The sequence below is a fragment of the Equus caballus genome, chromosome 22 (genome assembly GCF_041296265.1).
Source record: "Equus caballus isolate H_3958 breed thoroughbred chromosome 22, TB-T2T, whole genome shotgun sequence".
In the NCBI taxonomy this organism is placed as follows: Eukaryota; Metazoa; Chordata; class Mammalia; order Perissodactyla; family Equidae; genus Equus; species Equus caballus.
The window spans coordinates 27,577,638-27,603,280 of record NC_091705.1 but is presented as its reverse complement, the minus strand read 5'-3'; the positions used below and the strand labels follow the sequence as shown (position 1 = coordinate 27,603,280).

General features: G+C 43.1%; 1 protein-coding gene, 1 long non-coding RNA gene and 1 other non-coding gene across 5 annotated transcripts in view; 2 read left to right on the top strand and 1 right to left on the bottom strand.

Annotated features, from left to right (window-relative positions):
• PHF20 (PHD finger protein 20) overlaps nucleotides 1–25,643 on the bottom strand; it is a 143,767-nt gene that overhangs the window by 16,254 nt on the left and 101,870 nt on the right. For all 3 annotated transcript variants that reach the window (XM_023626473.2, XM_070247600.1, XM_023626474.2), the window contains 4 exons: nucleotides 13,650–13,748; nucleotides 12,966–13,130; nucleotides 11,562–11,740; nucleotides 1,125–1,224 (listed from right to left, as the gene is read on the bottom strand). In XM_023626473.2, coding sequence (XP_023482241.1) covers nucleotides 1,125–1,224; nucleotides 11,562–11,740; nucleotides 12,966–13,130; nucleotides 13,650–13,748 — 543 coding nt within the window. The remainder of the gene's footprint in view (nucleotides 1–1,124; nucleotides 1,225–11,561; nucleotides 11,741–12,965; nucleotides 13,131–13,649; nucleotides 13,749–25,643) is intronic.
• Nucleotides 1–25,643, top strand: part of LOC138920198 (uncharacterized) — a 51,893-nt gene that overhangs the window by 11,669 nt on the left and 14,581 nt on the right. The gene's annotated exons all lie outside the window — the stretch shown is intronic.
• Nucleotides 629–735, top strand: LOC111770068 (U6 spliceosomal RNA). The gene has a single exon (XR_002803012.1). It is a non-coding gene; the product is annotated as a U6 spliceosomal RNA (small nuclear RNA).

The window sequence follows — 25,643 nt, the reverse complement described above, 5'->3', positions numbered from 1 at the left end:
GGATCTACCTGCAGGAAAATGAACTGTGGTTGTCAGCCTCTCCCTATGCAACCAACAAAATCAAGAGATTTGGCCCCACAAGCCAGTTCTAATTCCAATTTGCCTTATGAGATTAGGAAAGTCATTCTTATCCCTGGGGATTAATTTCTCCCTCATAAGCAAAAACGGGAATAGGAGCTCCTACCAGGCCCACCTCATAAAACTAAAACGAATAACAGAAGCAAAGGCTCTCAAGCATTGTCTCTCTGTAAGGGGATCACGGGACTGGAGCCAAGGGGAGAGACCTTACAGGTAGTGAAGGGAGATGTCACCATTCCTTTGACAGCAAGACAAGAACCACAGATTTATAATCCACCCCTGAGACTTCTGGAAAGGGGCACCCAAGAGCCATAGGCCAGCCCCGTGGCCATGGAAGAATGAAACTAACTGATACTGCCAAGGAATTAATTCACTGTTCTGGGTGGCAGACAAGCTCTTCACAACCACATTTTCCCCTTCCCCTCAAGGGCATATCTCTTTCCAGGCAGCAATGATGCAACGGAGGAAAGGCAGGTTTCTAACCCTCCAACAGCCCCAAAAAGCCAAGGACGGAGCCCATATCCTAGTGAACTCTCAAGAAAAGAAAAAGGTGCTCACTCTGGCAGCACATATTCTAGAACAGGAATGATACAGAGAAGCTTATCATGGTCCCTATGCATGGAGGACACACAAATTTGTAATGCATTCCACAGTTTTTATAGTTTCAGTCGTACAAGAAGAAAAAGTTCTAGAAGTCTGCTGTACAACACTGTGCTTACAGTTTATAAACAATACAGTACTGTACACTTAAAAAAATTTGTTAAGAGGGTAGATCTCATGATAGATGATTCTTACCACAATAAAAAAAATTCTAGCTCAAGGCCAGGCCTTCCACTAGGTGAACCTCTTCACACATGCTCTCCTATTGCTAAGCTCAGGACAGCTGGCCACCACACGAGTGAGCAACAAAGGCAAGGAGGAGTCAGAGTCTAGCCGATGCTGAAGAAATGAGTCTCAAGACCACAGACACTTAGGCTGTTTCACAGCCAGCTGTGCTAAGGAAAAAGCTACATACTGTTAATATCCCTGACTCCAGAAATCTCTACCTGGAGGATCTTGGCAAACATAACAGGTGTATTTCTCAGGCACATTTTCTTCCAGTAATCCCATGCAGACCCCATGCTGCCAGCACTGGCACTCTTCACACTGTTAGAATTAAAGAAGCAATAAAAATTAAACTCAGACGGTATCTTCCATTCAAAAATAAGACCCACCTGTTGGGGGAGGGGACAGTGGAGGGTGTACAGGGAGAGGGGAGGGAGAGCACTCCCCGCTGACTTACACAGGAGCTGAGCTGCAAGCACTCACCTAGAACTGCACTGGCCACTACGGCAACCACTAGCCACCTGTGGCTCTTTACATTTAAGCGAACAAATTAAGTTAAAAACTCAGTTCCTTCATCCCACTAGCCACATCTTAAGTGCTCAACAGCCACATGAGTCTAGTGGCTACTATACTGGACGGCACAGACTAAGAACACTTAGATCTATTAAACAGTGCTGATCTCAGAAAAATCACTCCCATTTCTAGAGGCTTTCATTTTTCTGATCACTTTATGAGAGAGGAAAGTTCTTAGAGGAAGGTTAACTTGGAATGACAAAAACCTGAGTGTGAATTCTGGCTCAGACATTCATTAGCTGTGTGACCTTGCATAGGTCACTTCTCCACCCTGGGCTTCAGTTTCCCCATCTGCAAAATAGGATACTATTCCTACCGACCATATGGGGCTGTTTGTGAGGAATCAATGGGCCACGTATAAAAGCTCCTATTGCAGAGACCAGCACACAGCTTTTATGTATTAAGAGCCTATTACTACCACTACTACTAATACTACTACTACTAGGCAAGCTCATTCACTTTGATGCCTCCCAGAGTAACCATGTGCTAGCACTTTGCGTTTATTCTCTCTAAACCTTACCAAAGGTCACACAGCTGAAGAGAGGCAAAGGTGGATCTGAACATAAGCCTGGCTAATTGCACAGCTAGTTATTTTGTTTGTTTGTTTTGGGTTTTTGTGTGTGTGTGTGTGTGAGGAAGATTAGCCCTGAGCTAACATCTGCTGCCAAGCCTCCTCTACTTTATATGTGGAATGCCTGCCACAACATGGCTTGCCAAGCAGTGCCATGTCCGCACCTGGGATCCGAATCGGCGAACCCCAGGCCACCGAAGCAGAACGTGCACACTTAACCACTGCGCCACCGGGCCGGCCCCAAAGCTAGTTCTTTTAACCCCTAGTCTCCACTCCCTTCCCTGGGGAAGGGAGAAGGGGGAAGGGGGAAAGAAATGGAAGAGGAGGGACAGGAGGCAGAGAAGGAAAGAAAAAAGCAGAAAGTGAGGGCAGCATTGGGCAAGTGGTGGATGGCGTGAGGATAGGAAGCCTGAGGGCTAAGGGTCCAAAGGAGAGAATGGAGAGGAAAAGCATATGCCAAAGGAGACACTAGGAGACTTCAAGCAATTCCAAAATAGGGCCCTAAACCTTTAACCACTCAACCAAATGGAGAGCTCTAGAAGGTGGGCAGTAAGCTTCCCAACATAATCTTGAGGGTGGGCCACCAGCCTGGCCACAAGGGACTAAAAGTCCAAAGCTCAGACAGTCCTGAGCTACCTGGAGGCAGACAGGCCCCAGCATCAAGACGGCTTTCATGAGCAGATATAAACCCTCTAAGAAGCTAATCATGTCAGAATCAACAGCCACAGAGCTGGAAGAGAGACTTCAGATAACATCTGATCCAGATTCTTCAACTTCCAATGAGGGAACTAAGGCTCAGAAGGAAAGTAAAAGGCACACAACAACAAAGGCAGTTTGTAGCAGAAAACAGACTAATAATTAAGAATGAAAGTCTCTCTCACCAATGACTTTGTAAGTGTCTTGAGAACTAGGATTCATCAAAATTGAATCAAACACAGCTACGTTGAAAATTTCAAAGTAACTTTTTTCATGTGGGTCTGGCTAACATACATTATTCGTTTTTTAAAAGTTTAAATTTAGAAATGAATAAGAAAAGAAAAAGAAAAATGAACAAGAATAACAGAAAAAATATCTAAGAATAAATCTAAGACTAAGAATAAAGTATCTAAAATAAAATATCTAAGAAGATCTAAGAATAAAACACACAAGATCACCATGAAGAAAATTTTACAACACTATTTGAAGGGTACAAAGACTTCAGTCAATGGTAAGGTGCACCTTATTCCTGGATAGCAAGAGTCACTCTCATAAGGATGTCATTTCTCCTTGGGTTAACTTATAAAAATAATGTAGTGCCAATAAAATAATAAACGGATAGCTTTGGAACTAGATAGAAGCTGATTCTAAAATTAATATCCAAGAAATTTGTAAAAAAGAACAAAAGGGGGTACTACCCCTATGAGATATTTTTAAAATATTTTAAAGGTACAATAATTAAAATAGAACTGTACAAGCCAATATTTAGACAGATGGATCAATGGAAAAAGAATCCAGAAAGAGATCCAAATACATACAGAAATAGAGTAAATAAGGTGGCATTTCAATAGATGGGGCACAGTGTTGGGACAACTGGGTAGCCACAGCCCCCACCTTATAGCAGGATAAATTCCAGGTGGATCAAATATTTATAAGGTTTTTAAAAAATAAATGGAACCTCAAAAGTACCAGAAGAAACCATGAGAAAATTCTTTTATAAACTTTTATCAAATCCCAATGAGGAAACAGGTGTTATTCAAATCTCAGAAGCAATTACAGAAAAGTTTGATACAATTGACCTCATAAAAACAAATCTGTAAGACAAGTCAAAAGACAGATGACAAAGTGGGTATAAACATATGTAACTGTTCTCACAGCTGATAACAAAAAGGTATCCACAAAAAGCCTTGTTGGGGCCCAGAGCAGGCCGCCTCAAAATATCCCACAATGGAATATTGATTATTTTGAATTAAAATTACTTGAAAAGCAGTCGAAGCAAAAACACAAAAGGCATTTTTGACCCTCTTCTCTGTTCCCCTTGAAGGCAAGAAATCCATCTGCCCAGTGAGAGGGGCTCTCCCTTATCACCTGCATCCTTATCACCAGAGCTGGGAATTCAGGGCTGAGAAGCCTGCAGAAACAAACCTTGCTAATTTACTACCTCAAGCCTAAACTCTGCTTAAATTCCTCACTAATTACGTACCTCAAACCTAAGTGTCTTTGTCCTGTCATTCCTCACAAATTTATTGTTTCTTTGTGTAAAATATACATATATTGCCTACTCTGATCATTCTCCAAGCATCATTTTCTATGATCTCTAATACATACATATTAAACTGGGTTTTCCTCCTGTTAATCTGGGCTTGTGTCATTTTTATTATTAGTCCAGCCATAAGCATACAAGAAGGGTAGGGGCCAGCCCAGTGGTGTAGTGGTTAAGTTCACACACTCCGCTTCAGCAGCCCAGGGTTTACTAGTTCGGATCTTGGGCGTAGACCTGCACACTGCTCATCAAGCCATGCTGTGGCAGCATCCCACATAGAAGAACTAGAAGGACCTACAACTAGCATATACAACTATGTACTGGGCTTCGGGGAGGGAAAAAAAAGAAGAGTAGTAGAAGAGGGGAACCTCCTCCTCCATGACAGCCTACATAAATGAGCAGGAAAACGACCAACCATCCAACAGAAATACAGATAAAGGTCATGAACAGACAGGTCAAAGGAAAAGGAGAAAAACTAATTCTTTTTTTTTTTTTTTTTTTTTGCTTGAGGAAGATTAGCCTTGAGCTAAGATTTGTGCCAATCCTCCTCTACTTTACAGGTGGGTCACCACCACAGCATGGCTGATGAGTGGTGCAGGGCCATGCCTGGGATCCAAAACTGCAAACCCGAGCTGCTGAAGAAGAATGTACAGGACCCAACCACTACGCCATGGGGCTGGCCCCAAAATTCTTAAATAAAAAGATGTTGTGGGGGGGAGGGCAGGCGGTGCAGCCCTGTGGTCAGGTGGTTAAAGTTCTGTGCACTCCACTTCAGCAGCGCAGGTTTGCAGATTAGGATCCTGGGTGCAGACCTACTCAACTCGTCAGCCATGCTATGGAAGCATCGCACATACAAAATAGAGAAAGACTGGCACAGATGTTAGCTCAGGGCGAATCTTCCTCAAGCAAAAAAAAAAGAGGAAGATTGGCAATGGATGTTAGCTCAGGGTGAATCTTACTCACCAAAAACAAAAAAGAAAAAGAAAGAAAGAAAGAAAGGTGTTGAGGGGCTGGTGTGGGTTCAGGTCCCAGGCACAGACCTACAACACTTGTTGGTGGACAAGCTGTGGCAGCAACCCACATACAAAATAGAGGAAGATGGCACAGATGTTAGCTCAGGGCAAATCTTCCTCAAGCTAAAAGAGGAAGATTGGCAACAGATGTTAGCTCAGGGAGAATCCTCCTTCTCAGAAAAAAAAAAAAAAAGATGTTCAAATCAACCATTAAAAGAATACATTAATGTAAAGTAACTTGAATTGATATAAATTAATGTGAAATAAAACCAGACTGATAATATGCGTACACATTAGTATTTCCAGGTTTGGGGATTACATGTAAGTATCAATTAATTCTTTACACCCTTACATATTGCCTGAAGCTTTTATAATAAACATTTACTACTTTCATCGTACAAGTGTTAATCTCATGAAAAACTCTTTATAGAGCAAGATTTTCATTTATATATGCATTTGTATATATGTATTCCAAAATATTAACAGTGGTTATCCCTGGGTAAAAATACTCTGGGTAATTCTTGTTTTCCTCTTTGTGATTTTCTGCATTTTCCAAATACTACAATTATAAAGTTTTAAAGAAGTTTATTAAAAAATAAATTACAAAATGGCTATAGCAATAGACTATTTTCTCATTTATCTGAAGAGCAAAGATGAAGAAGTTGGATAGTCCCTGTCAAGAGTGCTGATGGGACTGACCTTTGGTACAGCCTCCAGGGAGGGTTTATAAAATACTGCTCTGACAAATAGTGGTATTTGTCAAAATTATAAATGCACATACCCTCTGACCTAGGAATTCCACTTCTAAAATTTGGTCCCACAGGTATAGTTACACAAAAGTATTCATTAAATCACTGTTAAGATTAGAAACAATGTCCATCAACAGGGTTAAACAAATGATGATCCATCCAGTATGCTGCCATAAAAAGGAATGAGGAAGCTTTTTTATGTTTGAAAATGGATGGTCTTCAACATATATGCTGTTAAATAAAAAAAAGATATTGAAAATACCACATATAAAATGATAACATTGTGTTAAGAAAAAAGATGGTTGCACAGCAGTGTGAATGTACTCAATGCCAACTCGCTTAATGCCATGTACACTTAAATATGGTAAATTTTTAGTTATGTGTATCCTTCCACAAAAAAAAGGAGTGGGGGAGAATAGGGAGAGGCCAGCCCAGAGGCATAGAGGTTGAGTTCGTGCACTCTGCTTTGGCGGCCCGGGGTTCACAGGTTCAGATCCTGGGTGCAGACCTAGCACCATTCATCAACCCACACTGTGGTGGCATCCCACATAAAATAGAGGAAGATTGGACAGATGTTAGCAACAATCTTCCTCAAGCAAAAAGAGGAGGCTTGGCAACAGACAGCTCAGGGCCAATCTTCCTCACACAAACACAAAAAAGAATAGGAAGAATATATTTGTAATTGCTTGTTTAGCCACAGAATGTTTCTGGCATGATACACAAGAAGCTGGTAAGGGTTGCCTCCAGGGAAGGGTAACTGAGGGATTGAGGGGGAGATAAGATTTTTCTCTGTATACTTATGAATTGTTTGGACTCTGAACTATGTGAATGCATTACCCAACAGCAAATAAACAATTTAAATTTTAAAACAAAACTTTTAAAATGGGCTTTTTGTTAAAACTGTTATACAGGGGGCTGGCCCCATGGCCACGTGGTTAAGATACCGCGCTCTACTTCAGCGGCCTGGTGTTCGCAGGTTCAGATCCTGGGCGTGGACCTACGGACCGTTCCTCAAGCCATGCTGTGGCAGCATTCCACACAGAACTAGAAGGATTTACAACTAGGATACAACTGGAGCTTTAGGGAGAAAAAGAAACCCTGCTACATAGTTTTCATTGGATTTGGTACCTAATATACATTTGTTGCTCTGGGGCAAGGACAGCAAACTACAGCCCATGGGCCAAATCCACCTCAGGTCCTGTTTTGTAAATAAAGTATTATATGAACACAGCCATGCTCATTCATTTTACAAGTTGCCTACGGCTGCTTGGGGCAGAATTAGGTAGTTGCAACAGAGACCATATCATCCTCAAAGCCTAAAATATTTATTTTCTGGTCCTGAAAGAAAAAGTTTGCCCAAATCTGCCCTAGAGCAATTAAAATAATTTAAATATCAAATGGGTTTCCTAATGTTCTTTTTTTCTAAGCGCCCACGCCCCCTGCATTTCTTTTTTTTTCTGGGAAAGATTCCCCCTGAGCTAACATTTGTTGCCAATCTTCCTCTGCCTTTTTTTTCTCCCCAAAGCCCCAGTACATAGTTGTATATTCTAGTTGTAAGTCCTTCTAGTTCTGCTATGTTATTAGGTGGAAAAGGTGCATTGCTCATGACAGGGAAAGTCAGAAACTGTCCCTATAGAACTCAAAGCCAGCTGGACACTTTTATCTCAAGTGAAAAGCAGAGCAAAGTTTCTACAACAAAACCCAAGCTGTTCTGAAGTGAGCTCACATCCCCACAATGCCAGACAGAAAGCCACAAGTTGAGCTGAGCTGAGCTGGGGGGAAGGCCAAGTGGAGCCTGCGAAGCAGGAGATGGAAGTTGGTTCCCGACTCTGCCATGTGACAGCTGGTACGGCCTCCCAGTAGCTCTAAGCTTAGTTTCTTCATAACGGCACCTCAAGCTCTACCCCCGAAACACCCCATGAGTACTAAGGTAGATCAGAACCAGGTCTTGTACACAGATTAGCCAGAACAGGCTTGCCAAGAGAGGCCTTCATTACTCACCCGCTGAGGACTACTATGAGAAAGTAAGGACCACATCAGGCTTCCAAGGCCCAGAACTCAGCACATGCCCAGAAAGACAGGATAAAACCTGACGATCTTCTACATCCTTTTAAAAGCCAAACTTAGGAAAAAATTCTATTGAAAAATAATAGTTTTCATGTTATACAACAGTTTTCGAATTGTATTCCATAGAGCTTCAGAGGTTCTACAGATGGGTGTCTTTTTTTTTTTTTTTTAAAGATTTTATTTTTTCCTTTTTCTCCCCAAAGCCCCCTGGTACATAGTTGTATATTCCTAGCTGTGGGTCCCTCTAGTTGTGGCATGAAGGACGCTGCCTCAGCGTGGTTTGATGAGCAGTGCCATGTCCGCCCCCAGGACCTGAACCAACGAAACACTGGGCCGCCTGCAGCGGAGCGCACGAACTTAACCACTCGGCCACGGGGCCAGCCCCCGATGGTTGTCTTTTTTTAAATGGGACTATTTTAAAAAATCAAACGAAACAAAAAATGCACATTCAAACATGTTCCAAACTTAACGTTAAGACAATAGAGCTCACGACTACACATAATTCTGTACTGCTAGGCTAGCTCAGCATACTGTTGTCCTTGAAACACAGCTTTTCTTCCCATCTCTGATTAATCAAAGTGACTAGCAGCAGTCTACTTAGAAAAAGTCACCCCTCCAATGGCCACACGCATTAGGCTTGTCTCACAAAAAGAAAAGCAACTGAGCCACTGAAGTGCTCCAAGTTGGTAACTGTCACTCACAACCCTGACTGCACATCAGACTTCATGGGAATGGGCAAACATGCACATTTCTGAACTTAAAGGTGAAGATTATCCATTTTGAACTTCCAAAATTACTGCTTTTACCTGTTATACATTTTGGGGCTCTGTGAAAGAGTCCAAAATGAAAAGGGGTTCTGAAAAAGTTTGAAAACCACTGACCTAAGAAAACTAAAGGTCATAAATATCAGGTACTACTTGAGACTATTCAAGCACCTTGAATTTCCGGAGGTTACCATGAAGGCTACTCAAAAAGAAAAAACTCCCTAAACCTAAGGTGTGTGTATACATGCGTGCGTACACGCACATATTGGTAAAGGGGGGAGGCGGGGCAGCCAGCCTAGATAATGCCATTATGTTTCAAAAACCAATTTTCTGGTTTTACTTCTCAGTTGTAAACGCGAATCCCAGAGTGAAGGCAGTACAGGGAAAGGGCACTTGACTGGGAGTTCTGGGTTCAGATCATAACTTGATAACTTATTTAATAGTTCTGCAACCATAAGTAAATCACTAATGGCTCTGTAATTGTGTTTTCCCAACTATAAAATGGGAGAAATAAATGACTGGAGACAGCCTTCTTGGAGGTGAAATGGTATTTATGAAAACACTCCAGAAACTTTAAATCACTACTCCACTGTACACAGTTGCGATTATTAATAAAAAGGGCACTACTGTGGTACCATCAGCAACAAGAAGGAATGAACTATCGAAACACAGAACAACTTGGATGAATCTCAAGGAAATTATACTGAGTAAAAAAAGCCACTCTCAAAAAGATACATACCACATGATTCCATTAGCCAACAATCATAAAAGCACATAATTATAGAGATGGAAAACACATTAGTGGTTTCCAGGGTTCAGGGATGGGGAGGAAAAGATAGGTGTGGTATAAAGGGAGTAAGATGATTAGAGTCTGGTGATGACACTACACTTGAATAATGGATTGTGGTGGTGATTACATAAGGCTATACTTGTGACAAAACTACATGGAGCTACATGCACACACAGATGAACACATGCATAACTGGGGAAATCTAACTAAGCTCTATGGATTTTGCCAATGTCAATTTCTTGGTTTTGATGTTGTGTTGTGGTTGTGTGGGCAGTTGACATCGGAACCGGGTCTGAGGGAGGGGTTCATGGGACTTCCCTGTACATTTCTTTGCAACCTCCTGTGAACCCATAATTACTTCAAAGTGTTTTTTTCAAAAAACAGCACTGGGAAATAAAAAACAAAAGCAAGTGGGCCTACTCATTTTCTGGTCCTTCTGAAAGTTTAAACTATGGCAAAGCCTCAATCTTTCCAGAAATCAAAGGAATAGAGAGATTATTGAGTACAAAGAAGACAAATTCAAAGAAGAGGCATAAAAGCCAACCGTATATTAAGTCAAGATCCAAAAGTGAATTTCAAAAAAATCAATGCCACACTGACCTGTAGCACTATAAAGACAAACAAATAAAATTCTAACACAGACAGCAGGCCAAGAGGCTAGGCCTTTTTCCCATAAGCTCAACAGACTATGTGGATTAGTACCAGGTGGTCGACAGCCACCCGCTTTTCTGAAACAACCCCTACTCCCACCCCATCCATATCATAACAGAGGGAGGTCCCAGGCAACCTTTTTGTACAATGTGACCTTGTCCACACCTCCCAACCTCCACCACCACCAGACCAGATGACTAGACCAAGGGCAGGCATTTGACCATGATGAACCTCGTCGCCCCCTGACCTCAAGTGACTTTCCAAAGGCTAGTATCTGATCTAAACCAGACTGCAATTCCTTTTCCAGGAATTTAGAATTGGGACTGAAATTCTAACATCAGCCTAGCTAGTCTCTTGAATACAAAAACATAAAAACAAGCCTGTAGCACAAAGAAAAAGAACCAAGTGGACTCCGGGGAAAAGCAGGAAAAGGGGTAGACCAAGCCCCTCAAGATGGAATTCTGGGCTCCAGGGCCTGGCTGCATCTCTACCCCTAGATGCCAGGACTCGTTCTGTTTTCCTAACAGTATTATAATTTATCCCCAAAAGAACCCTAACCAATATAAGCATGACTTACAAAACTCATGTTCCCTGGCCAGCCCAGACATGAAGGGTATTTATGACAACCTCTGGAGTCAGCCAGACAGCAACTACCTCCACCAGAACTGTGATTAAGAGTAAGAGAAGGGCCAGAGGCAAGCAGGCGCTGGCCAGTGATGGTCTCCCCAAGCAAGTAGGGAGACCCAACCCACAGGCATATCCCAGAGATGGAGATGACAGACACAAATGTCAGAAAATGAAGAACAAGAAACACAAGTTATAAAACTGGCCTCCATTTCTTTGGGCCATAAAGAAAATTTACCTCGAAGAGAAGGTATGGGTCCACATGATGTTAAACTGCCATCCAGAGATTTGGGTCCCTGCTGTTCAACTCCTCACTGTGTGACCACAGGCAAGGCGCTTCCCATTTGTGGGTCCCAGCTGCCCCAAGCAGAGCATGAGAGGTTTAGACTCAATGATCCTTCAAGTCCTCTCTTATTCTGTTAATAGGCTATTTACACCAGCCTGAGATTCAGAGCTGAACCAAAAAGCCAAGCTCAATCTGCCGCTGATAATACCGCCTATCTGGGACTTCTGACAGGACTCCTTATTTTTACTGGCCTCAAACTGCTATCTCTCAAAATCCCCTCCAAGGACCAGTTTGTGTTTCTCTAGACCTGTCTCCTGGCAGCTCTACCTACCTGAATCATGAAGTCATTTTCCTCCTGGACCTCACAGATGCAGCGGACCACTTCAAAATCGTAGCGGTCATCCCCATCGACTTCCTCGTCTGGGTTGGTGGTCACGTCGACATCTTGGCCATACTCTTCATCGCTCCAAAGAAAGCTCTCAGAAGAGGACTCACTCAGATTATCCTCCTCTGAGAGGAAAGGGAAAACAATAGTCACTATTTTAAATGATAGCTATAAAATTTTTAAAACCCTAGACTGTCAGGAGTGGAAATGACCTTACAGACCCACTCTATGAACTTTCACAGAGCTGGGAAAGGGGGACTCCAGTTTTCTAGGGCCTGCCATCTAGTAACAGCCCAAATGATGTATGCTGCCTGGCGGTGAACTGAACTGCATTTCCTCATTTTACTGAGAGTGAAGCCTAAGGTAAGTGGCTGCTCAAGGTCACAGAGGACTGACACTGGCAGAAGAGCTACAATTAATTCCCCATGAACCATACAGACCATCATCCCTAATGACTCAAACGTGTTCCTCAATCTTATCCCATGCAGCCAGGACCTGGCTTTCAGTCAAGTCTGTATCCACAGCCACCTTTAAAATTTTGTAGACAGTGGGGAATGAGGAAGGGGCAAATGCTAGGAATAAATCAGAACTAGAATCACTAGGTCTTGGTGCCTGATTAGTTATAATTGCAGCTAAGCTTTACTGATCACTTATTCTGTACAAGACACTGATACAGTACTTTCCATATACTCATTAACTCCTTTTAAACTCACAATCACCCTATAAGTTGCTGGAAAGGGGGAAGCTTCAAGATTGATTCAGATTCTCCCTGAGCAACCAGGTTAAATGCAGAGGCCATCAACAAGGAATGAATGGGAAGGGCAGGTGTATAAGGGGATGGAGGGTAATGGATCTGATCATAGACACACTGGCGCGGAGGTACCTTAGAGACATTCAACTAAGATCAAAGTTGCAGAGAAGGGAAGTTCAGGGAAGGCGTAGGAAATGGCTTTTGTTTTATTCGATATACTTTTTCTTTTTTTTTTTTGGAGGAAGATTAGCCCTGAGCTAACTACTGCCAGTCCTCCTCTTTTTTGCTGAGGAAGCCTGGCCCTGAGCTAACATCCGTGCCCATCTTGCTCTACTTTATATGTGGGACGCCTATGACAGCATGGCATGCCAAGCAGTGCCACATCCACACCCGGGATCCGAACCAGTGAACCCCAGGCCACCGAGAAGCAGAACATGCGCACTTAACCGCTGCGCCGGCCTGATATACTTCTTATTTTTAAAATGTAAGAGATTATACTTGCAGAGGGCCTGGGGAGCAGATTACAATATCAACATAGATTCAGCCTTCTCAGACTGTAGTGCTGTACAAATGATCAAGTCAGCAGAGAGCCACCTTACCGGATACTTTCACTTTCCCTTTGTGGTTTCCAGATTCCGAGCCATGGAGCTGTGGGCTCATATGGACCCCAGGCTTGTGTGAGGACCCACACCTGGTGACAACAAATGCCTTGGGTGGGGAAGGTTCCTGGGAGGTGTCACTGATCTCCTCACTGCAGGGGCATTCTGGAAGAACAGGATCAGGAAGGAATTAGCAACCCCAGACACCATGAGAGCATTCCCTAAGCAATCCCATCCAACCAACAGCTGTGCTGTTCAAACAGCTCAAAGGCTTGGGAGCAATTCAACTAAAAATTTTTGTGGGGGCTAGACACACACTTTTCAAGAAGTGAATCTTTTCTTGAAAGGGTTCAGAGATGTGTGTTTAAGAGTCATGTGTGCAAACAAATACAGGCGTTTATCTGCATATCCTCGCCTATTATGATACTTTCATGCACTCTGCCCTGTAACAGGACACAGTGGCCAGTGCATCAAGAGAGGGAGGTTTTATAAATGCCAGCCGGGCTTGGAAACACCTGGCTGAGTGGGCTCCTCCCCTGCCAGAGCCCATACTAGGCTGAGCCCTCAAGCACCAGTAAAGGCCTGCTGGCCCTTCCAGGCTCAGAGGCCAGGACCAGGGAGAAACCAACCCCTCCCCACCCATGGTAAGGAAACCCAAGTGTAACAACTCCAGGGAAAAATTACCAAGTTTGGTTTTCTTTTTCTTTTTCTTTTTCTTCTTTGGCTTCACTCTCACGAACTCTTTGAATTTCTTCTCTTTATTCTTTTCCTTGTCTTTTGCAGCTAGAATTAAATATAAGTTTAAGTATTGGCATTCTAACGTTTTGTGTTCAACACTGAGATATTTATTAGTAAGTGATTAAGCATGTCCAATGAGAACTAAAATGGGTAATAGAACAGAGTTTCAGGTCTGATTCTGCCCGGGAGGTCAATTTCCATGCCCCTTAGAGGTCTGGAACCTTTCCTCCATCACTAAGCCTTTTAACCAGGGGTAGGCAAACTCTGGCCCACTGCCTGTTGTTGTAAATAAGTTTTACTGAGACATAACATCCTCATTCATTACATGTTGACTATGGCAGCCTTCACGTTTCAAAGGTAGAGTTGAACAGGGAAGACACAACCTTATGGCACTTAAAGCTGAAAGTATTTATTGTGTGGCCCTTCACAGAAAAAGTTTGCCAACCCTCTTTAGATCACTGTTCCTCAATGCTGGCTACATATTGCAATCATCAAGGGAGATTTTTAAAAAGTGAATGCCCAGGTCCCACTCACAGAGATTCTGATTTAATTGGCTTGAGGTGTGACCTGGGTGACAGGATATGGTTTGATTCTCCTTTTCTATGTAATTGAGGTACAATTCACAAAATATAAAATTAGCCATTTGAAAATGAGCAATTCACAATTTCCAAATACCACAACTTTATCTGCTACTCCTCACAGCAAAACTCCTTGTTAGCAAGACTCACCATCCAAAATTCTCACTTCACAGATTTTCCCAATTCCATTCTAAAAAACTTCCCACCTACCACTTTTTTGAGATCAGTTTTCAAACTTAACTATAGCCTCACAGTTGCAAAACTCCAGTTGTTTCTTCTATCTTATCAAATATATCTGTAGCACTTCAAATAACTGATCATGTCTTTTTAGATGTTAAGAAGTGCTTAAGCATACATTTATCCTATGACCTAGCCATTCCACTCCTGGATATTTACTCAAAGATAACATATGTCCACAGAGACTTGTACATGACTGCCCATACAGCTTTTGTTGTGACTGCCCAAATGTCCTTCAACAGGTGAATGGATAATTTGTGGTGTATCCATACAATGGAATATTTTTCAGCAATAAAAGTATGCATTGTTAATATATGCAGCAACATAAGTGAATCTCAAAGAAAGTATGCCTAAAGGAGCTAAATAAAAACTCATACATACAGCACAATTCCATTTATATAAAATTCTAGAAAATGAAAACTAATCTATAGTAACAGAAAGGAGAATAGTGGTTGCCTGGGGATGAAAGGGAGGGGAAGGGTAGGAAGGAAGAATTAAAAAGAGGCATGAGGAAAGTCTGGGAGGTAATGGATATGTTTACTATCTTGATTGCAGTAATACCTGGGTATATACATATGTCACATCTCATCAAATTATACAATTTAAATATGTGCAGTTCGTTGTACAACTAATCTTCAATAAAGCTGCAAAAAAAGAACAATCCAGAGGCATGTAGTACATTCACAATGTTCTGCAATTAGCTCTACCTCGTTCCAAAACACTCCCATCACTCCGAAGTGAAACCCCTTACCAGTGAGCAGTTTCTCCCCAGTCCCAGGTCCCTGCCCCTCAACGCCTGGCAACCACTAATCTGCATCTGTCTCTATGGATTTATCTACTATGGACATTTCATATACATGCAATCATATAATATGTGACCTTTTGCGTCTGGCTTCTTTCACTTAGTATACTGTTTCTGAGGGCATCAGGATTTTTAAAAACACTCTCCAAGTGATTCTGATGTGGAATCAAGATGCATCACAGAGCAGGTGTGGGGTAGGGTAAGCAATCAGAGTCAATTGACTTTAAGTACTTCTGTGCAAGGAAACCACAACATCTCATTTAATCCTAACAACAACCTCTGTGTATCATTCCCATTTTACAGATGGGGAAATTGAAGCTTAGGGAGGTAAAAGCACCTGCCTGATATCACGGATATTTAGAAGTAGGTTCAGCTGGCTCTCCAGCACCATGTCAGAAGTGCCACCAAGGCCCCTCTCGCGAATGAGCATCAGAGTGGATACAGTCAGAGAGGACAGTGGGCTGCACCTATCGGCTGGCAAGCATGGGCTCTTTACAGGCAAAAGTTAATCTACTGGCAAACGAACATAAGACTTCAGGGTCCCTAAGCTCCCTTCCTGTTAAAAACACTCTGCACTGGGAAACAAAGTTCAATGAACAAGAACTCTAGAAAAGACCTTAGGCAAACTTACAAAAATACTCATTTTAAGATTAAGAAACCAAGGCCCAAAGAAATGAGTTGATTTAGCCAAGGTCATACAGTTGATTAGCAAAATACGGCCAAATGCTTCCTGAATTTCATAAAAGCTATCAATATTTACTTTCCTCTGATCCTGGGAACAGAGCCTTCCTCAGATATAAAAATAGAACAACTCATTTCTGCACATTCTCTCGGCTACAAACATATTATTAGTCATGGTTTAAATTCATTTATCAACAAATATTTGAGCATCTACTATGTTCCAGGCACCATTCTAGGGAGAATGGAGATGACAACAAACAAAAAAAGACAAAAACCCCCACCCTCACAGAGCAACATTCTACTGGGTAGGACAGAAAACAAGTAAGTTATATACTATTTTAGGAGGTGATTAGTGCTATGGAAAAAATAAAGCAGGGAAGGGGGACAGTAAGAATGAGGGAAGGGGACACTTGCAATTTTAATAGTCTGTGGTCAGAGAATGGCTCACTGAGAAAAGGACATTTGAGCAAAGACCTGAAAGGAGTGAGAGCATGAAACATGCAGAGATCTGGAAGAGTGTTCCAGGCAAGGGGACAGCAAGTGAAAAGACTCAAAGAGCAGGCCGTCAGTGGTCCGGAAACAGGCACAGGGAACACTTCCTAACCCATCCCACAAGACCAGCATTATCCTAACACCAAAATCAGATGAAGACATTACGAGAAAGGAAAATTACAGACTAATCTCTCTCATGAACACAAACGTAAAAATATTAGCAGACTGAATCCAACAACACATAAAAAGAATTATTATACCATGACCAAGTGGGATTTATTCCAGGTATACAAGGCTGGTTCAACATTTAAAAAAAAATCAATTAATGTAATCTACCATATGAACAGGCTAAAGAAGAAAAATCATCTATCAACTAAAGCAGAAAAAGCATTTGACAAAATCCAACACTCATTCATGATAAAAACTCTCAGAAAACTAGGAATAGAGGGGAACTTCCTCAACTTGATATAGGACATCTACGAAAACCCTACAACTAACTTCATACTTAATGGTGAGAATTGGATGCTTTCTCCTTAAGATCAGGAACAAGGATGTTCCCTCTCAATACTCCTATTCAACATTGTACTAGATATCCTAGCTAGTACAATAAGACAAAAAAAAAGGAAATAAAATACAGATTGGAAAGGAAGAAATAAAACTGTCTTTGTTTGCAAAGACATGATTGTTTATGTAGAAAATCCCAAAGAACTGACAAAAAAACAAAAACTGGAACTAAGTGATTATATCAAGGTTGTAAGATACAAAGTTAATATAAAAAAGTCCGTTGCTTTCCTATATATCACCAATGAACAAGTGGAATTTGAAGTCATTAAATAGCAAGGAGGCCTGTATGCCTCCACTGAAATTGAAATTAGAATAAGGTTGAGGGAGACAAGATGATGTGGGCTAAAAGCAGACCACGCAGGGCCTTGTAAAGAAGCTGGCCTTTACTATGAGTGACTTAGGAGCAGAGCCTTAAATGATACTGGCTACAACCCTGTGACCACCAGGATATCCAACCTGAAAAGAGCACTGAGAAGTGAGATGGCAGGACACTAGGTCCTCAACCAACAGTCCTGGAGCAGTACCTCCCCTGGATTTCCCCATTACGTGAGCCAACACATCCCTTTTATGTGGAGTCAATTTGAATTGGGTTTCCTGTTACTTGTAAATAAAAGCATCCTAAGTGTTGCAGCTGGTCAGAAATATGGTCACATTAAGCTTTAAAGAGTCCTATCCTGAGGCTTCAATTAGAGGAGTAGACAATGAGGATAAAAGGAAGAGATGTCTTAGGAAATTGTTCTATAGAAGCCTGTGTTCTCTGAACACAGAGGGAAGAGAGACAGCCCTCAGAGGCTCACCCTAGCTTCTGGCTAAAGGTTGTGAAGTCAATATGTGCCCTCAGGTGGCAGACTCACAGGGAGAATTGCCCAGCAGGGCCTGGGCTAACCTAGGTGAGTCCCTGAAGAACAGAGGCAGACAAGATGACAACAGGCAGAGCTCAGTCAGACTACCCACAAGCACAGGAAGTTTCCTGCAGGGAGGCACTCCTATTCCCCCCACTGCAGGGCCCAGGGGCAGGGCTTCCTTCTCAGAATCCTAAAAGACAGCCAAGCCTAGAGGTGAGAGTATGGGTTCTGCAACTAGATTCAAATCGTGACTCCAGCACCTGCTAGATGTGTAACTAATGGTTCAAGTTACTGCATCGCATCTGCACCTCGGTTTCTAATTTATAAAGTGGGCACAACAGTACCTGCCTCATAGGGTTTGTTTTTTTTTTTTCTTGACTCATTTTCTTTTTCTTTTTTTTTTTATTGAGTTATTGATAGGTTACAATCTTGTGAAATTTCAATTGTACATTAATGTTTGTCAGTCATGTTGTAGGTGCACCACTTCACCCTTTGTGCCCACCCCCCACCCCACCTTTCCCCTGGTATCCACTAAACTGCTCTTGGTCCATAGTTTTAAATTTCATAGCGTCTGTTTTGAGGATTAAACAACACAACACAAGTACGGAACTTGGAATGGTGCAGCACATGGTGAGTACTCAAATGTTAGCTGTTATTATCTTGCTTGCAATACTCTCTGGAAAGTAGTCCTGGTCTGCTGTCATCTCTCTCTTCGAACAGCCTGATCAATTATTCCATGACCCACAGAACGTGTACCTGGCTGCAGAGCTTCTTCCCAAATGCCCAAACATGGCTGGACAAAGAGTGACTTCCCGCCAGGGCTCTGGAGCAGAGAGCAGCTTGTCGCCTGAGGAGGGCAAGGCTTTCCCAGTGTGGCCACGTGTCCTCTCCTCAGGCTGCAGGTACCCATCAGGAGAAACGCCAGAACCCTCCTTGCTCCCTCCGTACAGCATGCTCCCTGTTTCTCTCTCAGATCATCGCCGAGTTATGAGAGCAGAAAGACAACTATGATTAGACTGCTGGTTTCAGGAGAGAAGAGGGAAGAATATCCCCCTCCCCTAGGGTAGAACTGCTTGTACACCACAGGGCACGGCCACATGGCTGGGACGAGCAGTGACCTGAGTGTGTTCTGACCCGCACGAGTGGACGGCAGCTCAAGGACAGAGCAGAAGCGGGTATGCTCTTAGAGGGATTCTCACTGCCTACCAGAGGAAGTAGTGTTCCCAGCCTAACACCATCATTTCACCATGTCTACCTTCCCAGCCTCATCTCCCATCAGCCCCCCACCATGGATCCCACCCAGACATTGACCCTAAAGGGCCTTCCAATAAACCCACCCCTCAAGCCCTACATTTTTCTGCCTTTTTCCTATATGTTGTTTTTTTGGCGGTCTTTTGGTGACGAAGATGGGCCCTGAGCTAACATCTGTTGACAATCTTCCTCTTTTTGCTTGAGGAAGATTATTGCTGAGCTAACATCTTTGCCAATCTTCCTATATTTTATGTGGGATGCCGCCACAGCATTGCTTGACGAGCAGTGCTAGATTCACGCACAGAATCCGAACCCGTAAACTCTGGGCCACCAAAGCGGAGCACATGAACTCAACCACTAAGCCACTGGGCAGGCCCCATACTATGTGCTCTTCAACACCCATTTCTCCACTTTCTCCATAAGAAAAGAGCACATTTTCCAGCTTCCCCTGAGTGAGACATGGCCAGATACAGATGTCTGGCCTATGAGGTATGAACAGAAGTGATGTGTGGGACTTTTGGATTGTGCCCATAAAAGAAAAAGGAATACCCTCCCCTCCCCTACTCAGCAGCTGAAAGACTGGCAAAGTGGTGAGTTATTCTGGACCATGAAGAGGAGAGTAACACCTCAGGGCTGGTGGAACAGTGAGGAGAGGCTAGCCCTGGACAACTTTATAGAGCGATAGCAGAGCCACTGGGGGAAGCTTGCAGTTTGACCTAAGAGGGAAATAAACCTCTGCCTTGTTTAAGCCAGCCTCTTTGGTTCTCTCCTTAAGGCACCATAATCTACATCCTGATTAAGCTCAGACAGCTCACTTCCCTTTAAGGGGAGAGGGGGCATGTCTCTGTGAAAAGGCCAGTTTAGTACCACAAGAAAAGGTACAACAGCAACAAAGGTGCCCAAGCATCATTTTGGCCTAAAGACAAGGTTTGTTTACCCGGAGCAAGAATATGAACAAGCACAGGTGAGGGTCCCTTTGATCCTAGAATATTCTTTTTGGGCCAAACCTCTCCTCAAGACTAAACTCACCTATGTAGAAACAAACCCAAATACTAAGGAAGCCTGAACTTGCCCCTGGAAGAGAATTTATTAAATGGATTCTGGTATTCGAAGAAACCTCATTTAGAAAAGTAAATCCAAATCAACCTTCCAAATTCACTTATGTGACTGAGGGCCTTGCTGACGGAGAAGGAAGCATCTTAAGGCTGGAGGGAGAAGGGGCACCTTAGGGACAGAAGATCATGAGAGTTTGTTCCGGGCATGGGGACGCCTTTCCTATTTCCCTGCCTTCTGGTCCAACCCCTGCCTACCCTCACCCTTTAGGGCCTAACTCAAATGGCACCTTCTCCTCTCAACATCCTAGCCCCTACCTCACAGGTAAAACCTGAACCTGTGTTCCTACAGCACTTTCTCCATTCCTAATATAGAACTCAGCCCTTTCACCAGATCTTCTTATGTGCTTTCCTCCCGACGTGAAGGGGCCTTGTCTCATACACACCCAGTTCTACATCATCACTCTAGAAATAAGGAAATCAGCTCACAAGTGAACAGTGGCAAGATTACTACTAAGATTCAGTCTATGGACTCTCGGACCAGAACTGCTTCTCCTGCTCAACCTGGCAGGAAAATCGAGGGGACTTTAAAAAAAAGTCTCTGCAGAGCGTTTTCTGGTCCTAACTGACCAGACACCCCCAGGAATCTCCATCAGAGAAATTGGTTAGAACAAAAGTTCCCATGTGCCACAATCAGAACACTCAGCATAAAGGGGATACATTTTTACACTGATTAACCCCCAAGCAGCACAAATCCTATAATATTCTTTTTTTCCCATAAGCATAATATCAAGTTCACACTGCTTGTGAACCAGGACACAGGCTGCCTGATGTCAGAGTCTCACCTTGAAACATCTCCCCAGCTGAACTCCCCTCGTCTGTCTGAAATTCCACCCTTGAAGATAAAGGCTTTCTTAGAAGTCTGAGGTGAAACTCAGATATGCTGAGAGAAGAGGTGAGATATCAAGCTGGTTCTATACTTTCCAATCTTAAAGAATACAGTTATCACATTAGTCAAGTACCCAGTAAAACCCTGAGGAACAGAGGCTTTGATGGGACAAAGGTGAGGGGAGACGGCTGGAAGAGGGGCTGCCTTCTGGAGGGCCAGGGCCTGTAGAACCTTCTGAACACCTGCTATGTTTGCTCACATTGACAGCCAGTGGTGTGATGAAGGCTGAACACGTCTACTGACTCCAGTTCACAGATGACGAAACGGAGGCCTCTGCTGGTTAGTGGCACAGGCAGGCCTAGTGGTCAGGGTTTTTTTCTGTTTTTTTTGTTTTTGAGGAAGATTAGCCCTGAGCTAACATCCATGCCCATCTTCCTCTACTTTATATGTGGGATGCCTACCACAGCATGGTGTGCCAAGTGGTGCCACGTCCACACCCAGGATCTGAACCGGCGAACCCTGGGCCGCCGAAGCGGAACGTGCGAACTTAACCACTGCGCCACCAGGCTGGCCCCCTGGTCAGGGTTTTAATTTCACATCTAGAACACAGCAAGATCCACAGTTTGGTTTCTTCCTTCAGCCTGGTAACTGCTGGCCAACCCGGCAATCAGCAGTGGAACAACAGGGAAATCGTCTGTGAGGTCCGTGTCCACCTGACATGGAGCAGCAGTGTGTTCTTCCCGGCTGCACAAACCTGCCTTCCACCTGAGCAGACACAGGAATGACCAGGCTGTACTCCAGACACAGGTGAGGGGCCTGTGTGGCACACTCTGTCACCATATTGACCAGCTTTACAAAGGACCAGCAGGAGGGTAAAGAGTTAAAAAACAGAGATTTAAAGGATGCTTTTGTTCCCTCTAAAGCATTTTGTGGCTGCCCACCCCTGCCAGCCTGGTGAGTATACTCACAGCAGTTCTTGTTATCAAAAAACTGGCAGGCAAAAATCCCCAATTCCCCAAGAGATTTCCAAACCCCAATGAAACAGATCCTTCTGTATTAAGAGACAGAATAAAATCCAAGGTCAGTATATTGGTATCAGACCCGAGGGGTGGTATTTAAAAGTAGAAAATCAATCACTCAGATTTCTTAATTGTACCAAAATAGCAACCCCTTGTGTATTGGTTTTATGGTTTATCAGTAGTTGGCTGAGTTTAGAACTCAGATCTCTGACTGCCTGGGTTAATGTTTTCACTGAAATAAAGAGCTGGTAGTTATTAAGAATTTATTATAGGGGCCCACCTGGTGGCATAGCAGTTAAGTTCGCACGTTCCGCTTCAGTGGCCCAAGGTTCACCGGTTTGGATCCTGGGCACAGACCTATACACTGCTTATCAAGCCATGCTGCGGCAGGCATCCCACATATAAACAGAGGAAGATGGGCACAGGTTTTGGCTCACGGCCAGTCTTCCTCAACAAAAAAAACCCAACAGAACAGTTTACCATAGGCCAGACTCGGTGCTAAGTAGTTTACATTAAGTCATCTAATGCAACAAAGCTCTGAGGTAGGTAGCACTATTATCCCTATTTCACAGATGGGGAAATTGAAGCTCAGCAGGGTTCTTTGTCCAAGGTCATGGAGGAAGCAAGTGGTGGAGGCTGGAGTGAACTAAACTAAGGTGGGCTGACTCCGAGCCTGTACATATCACTCAACACAAATCTGAGAAATGTATTGTTAGGTGATTTCAACATCATGCAAACATCACAGAGTGTACTTACACAAACCTAGATGGTATAGCATACTGTACACTTAGGCTATGTGATACTAATTTTACGGGACCACCATCATATATGTGGTCTGCTGTTGACCAAAACATGGTTATGCAGTACATGACTGTTTCTATCGTTAAAAAATATTTACAGGGCTGGCCTGATGGCATAGTGGTTGGGTTCGTGTGCTCTGCTTCGGCAGCCCAGGGTTTGTGGGGTTGGATCCCAAGTGTGGACCTACACAATGCTCATCAAGCCATGCTTTGGCGGTGTCCCACATACAAAAAAGAGGAAGATTGGCAACAGATTCTAGTTCAGGGCCAATCTTCCTCACCAAAAAAAAAATTTACATCTGCAAGGGAGTGGGAGTGCCAAAGAGAAAACAATGCAATACTATCCACTAGCTAAAGAGTCAATGAGATCTATCTACAGGTTTCAACCTCGATGAAGCTCGAAGACCATGCTGAACAAAAGTAGCAAGTTCCAAAAGAGTAGGTATGATGATACTATTCATGCATATCTTTAAAACGCACAAAATACTCTATACATGCTAATATGATACTCAAAATACTACATATTATTTCTCAAAATATATGCACATATTTGGGAAAGTATAAGGGGAAAGAAAGGAAAGTCAATTTGGGGAGTTTCTACTTCACGCTAATGTTTTGTCTCCCCTAAAAATTTCTGAAGGAGGGGCCGGCCCTGTGGCCTAGTGGTTAAGTTTGGCATGCTTGCTTTGGTGGCCTGGGTTTGGTTCCTGGGCATGGACCTACCCTACTCATCGGCAGCCATGCTGTGGTGGTGACCCACATACAAAGTAGAGGAAGACTGGCACAGACGTTAGTTCAGGGCAAATCTTCCTCAAGCAAAAAGAGGAAGACAGGCACAGATGTTACCTCAGGGACAATCTTCCTCAAGCAGAAAGAGGAAGACTGGCAACAGATGTTAGCTCAGGGCAACTCTTCCACAGGAAAAAAAAAAAAAAAAACCTGAAGAAAATATGGCAAAATGTTAACATTTGTTAAGTCTGGTGGAGGATGGATACATGCACGTTTACTATATAATCCTGTATACTTTTCTGCATGTTTAAAATATTCCAGAATTTTTTAAATAAAATACTAAAATCATCAAAATATTTTTTGCCTGTGAGATTGGCAATAATTTAAAATTTCCTAATATTGACAAGAATGTAAAGAAACTGACACATGTAACCAACTGGTGAGAGATCACAAACTGGGATACACTTTTTGATAGGTGATTTGGCATTATCCATCAGAAGTTTAAATCTGTATCACCTTTGCCCAAGCAAATCTGGCCTCCAGGAATTTATCCCATGAATTTATGTAAAAGGGCAAATTAATCTTTGAGGAGGTTTAGTTTGCTTTAGCACTTGATAAGACTGAAAAAAATCGATAAAATGTAAATTTTTTGTAGGAAGAACGCTTAAAGTACAGTGTATGCATAAAATACAGGCAACTGTCAGACTGAGGTAAAGCCATGTATCTATACTGACATGGGATGAGGGCCAAGATATTTTAAACGAGAAAAGCAAGTTGCATATGATACCAACTGTGTAAAAGATATTTTCTATTTAGACATATATACGTTTGGATATGCTCAGAAAATATCTGAAAAGTCATAAAATTGTCTGTTAAAAAATAGCTACATCTGCGTGGGGTGGGGGCGGGGATGCCAAGGGGAGGGAGACCTTTTCCCTTAGCATTCTTTTGTATTGGTTTCACAGCAATCATATGTCACTTTTATATATGGGAGAGTAGACAGTACAAAAACTACAGATTCTAAACTTAGAGGCACTGAATTGGAATGTCTGGAAAACAGGGCCCAGTATATTTGTATTTTTAACAAGCCACCCAGTGACACCCAGGCAGCTGGGTGAGTCACGGCTCCAGGTGACAGCTAGGCCAGGTGGTACATGGGGGAAGGGGAGATCTCAGTGCCAGGTTCCTCAAGTTCTAGGGAAAAAGCTTGCCCCCAGAATTAACCATGTATTCAATGGCAGAGAGATTTAAACTCACCTAAGACACAGAATGGCCACCAAAGTCAGCGGGGCTGGCCAGTAACAGACATTAACATCCTTAAGTATCAGCATTTGGCCCTAAATGAAACAAGCATTGCCCAGGCAAGAGAATGCTCCGGTCTGAGAACTGAGCCAACCTTTTCTTCTTTATGCCAGAGATATCCACAACCAAGAGCATCAGGCAGAACAGGACTTAGGACTCTTTTGTAGTGCCCAGAATAGAGCCTGGCACATAACAGCCATTCAATAAATAGGAGTTGAATGAACAAGTCAATCTATTTTATCTTGAGGCATTTCTAACTCCAGTGCTCTGATCTGATGCTCAGTAAGCAACTTTCTCTTCCTACACAAGGTCTGAACCAGACAGAGAAAAGAAGGGGTTCTGATAGCTGTGGGCTTCGTTTTAAGTAAGTAATAGGCAACTGGCCTTGAGCATCAGTCTACCACTATCTGGTTCATATCAGCCCCCTCTGAGAGACATCCAGCCACGGGTGGGGACCTGAGAAGGACTCTGGTGAAGTCACTAACATGGTGACTGCTGCCACGCCCTGCAGCCCACAGGAAGTCTCCTCCTGGGTGACTACTGACCAGGTGGCCTTCCTCAGGCAGCAATTTTTAGCTCAATGCTTGGACTCACCAAGGGCACAGCTAGACCGCCTACAGCTGAGGGTAACAGAGCTGCTGGGTCCCATACAGAGCCCCTAGCCATATGCAGCTACTAAACACCTCAAATGTGGCTGGT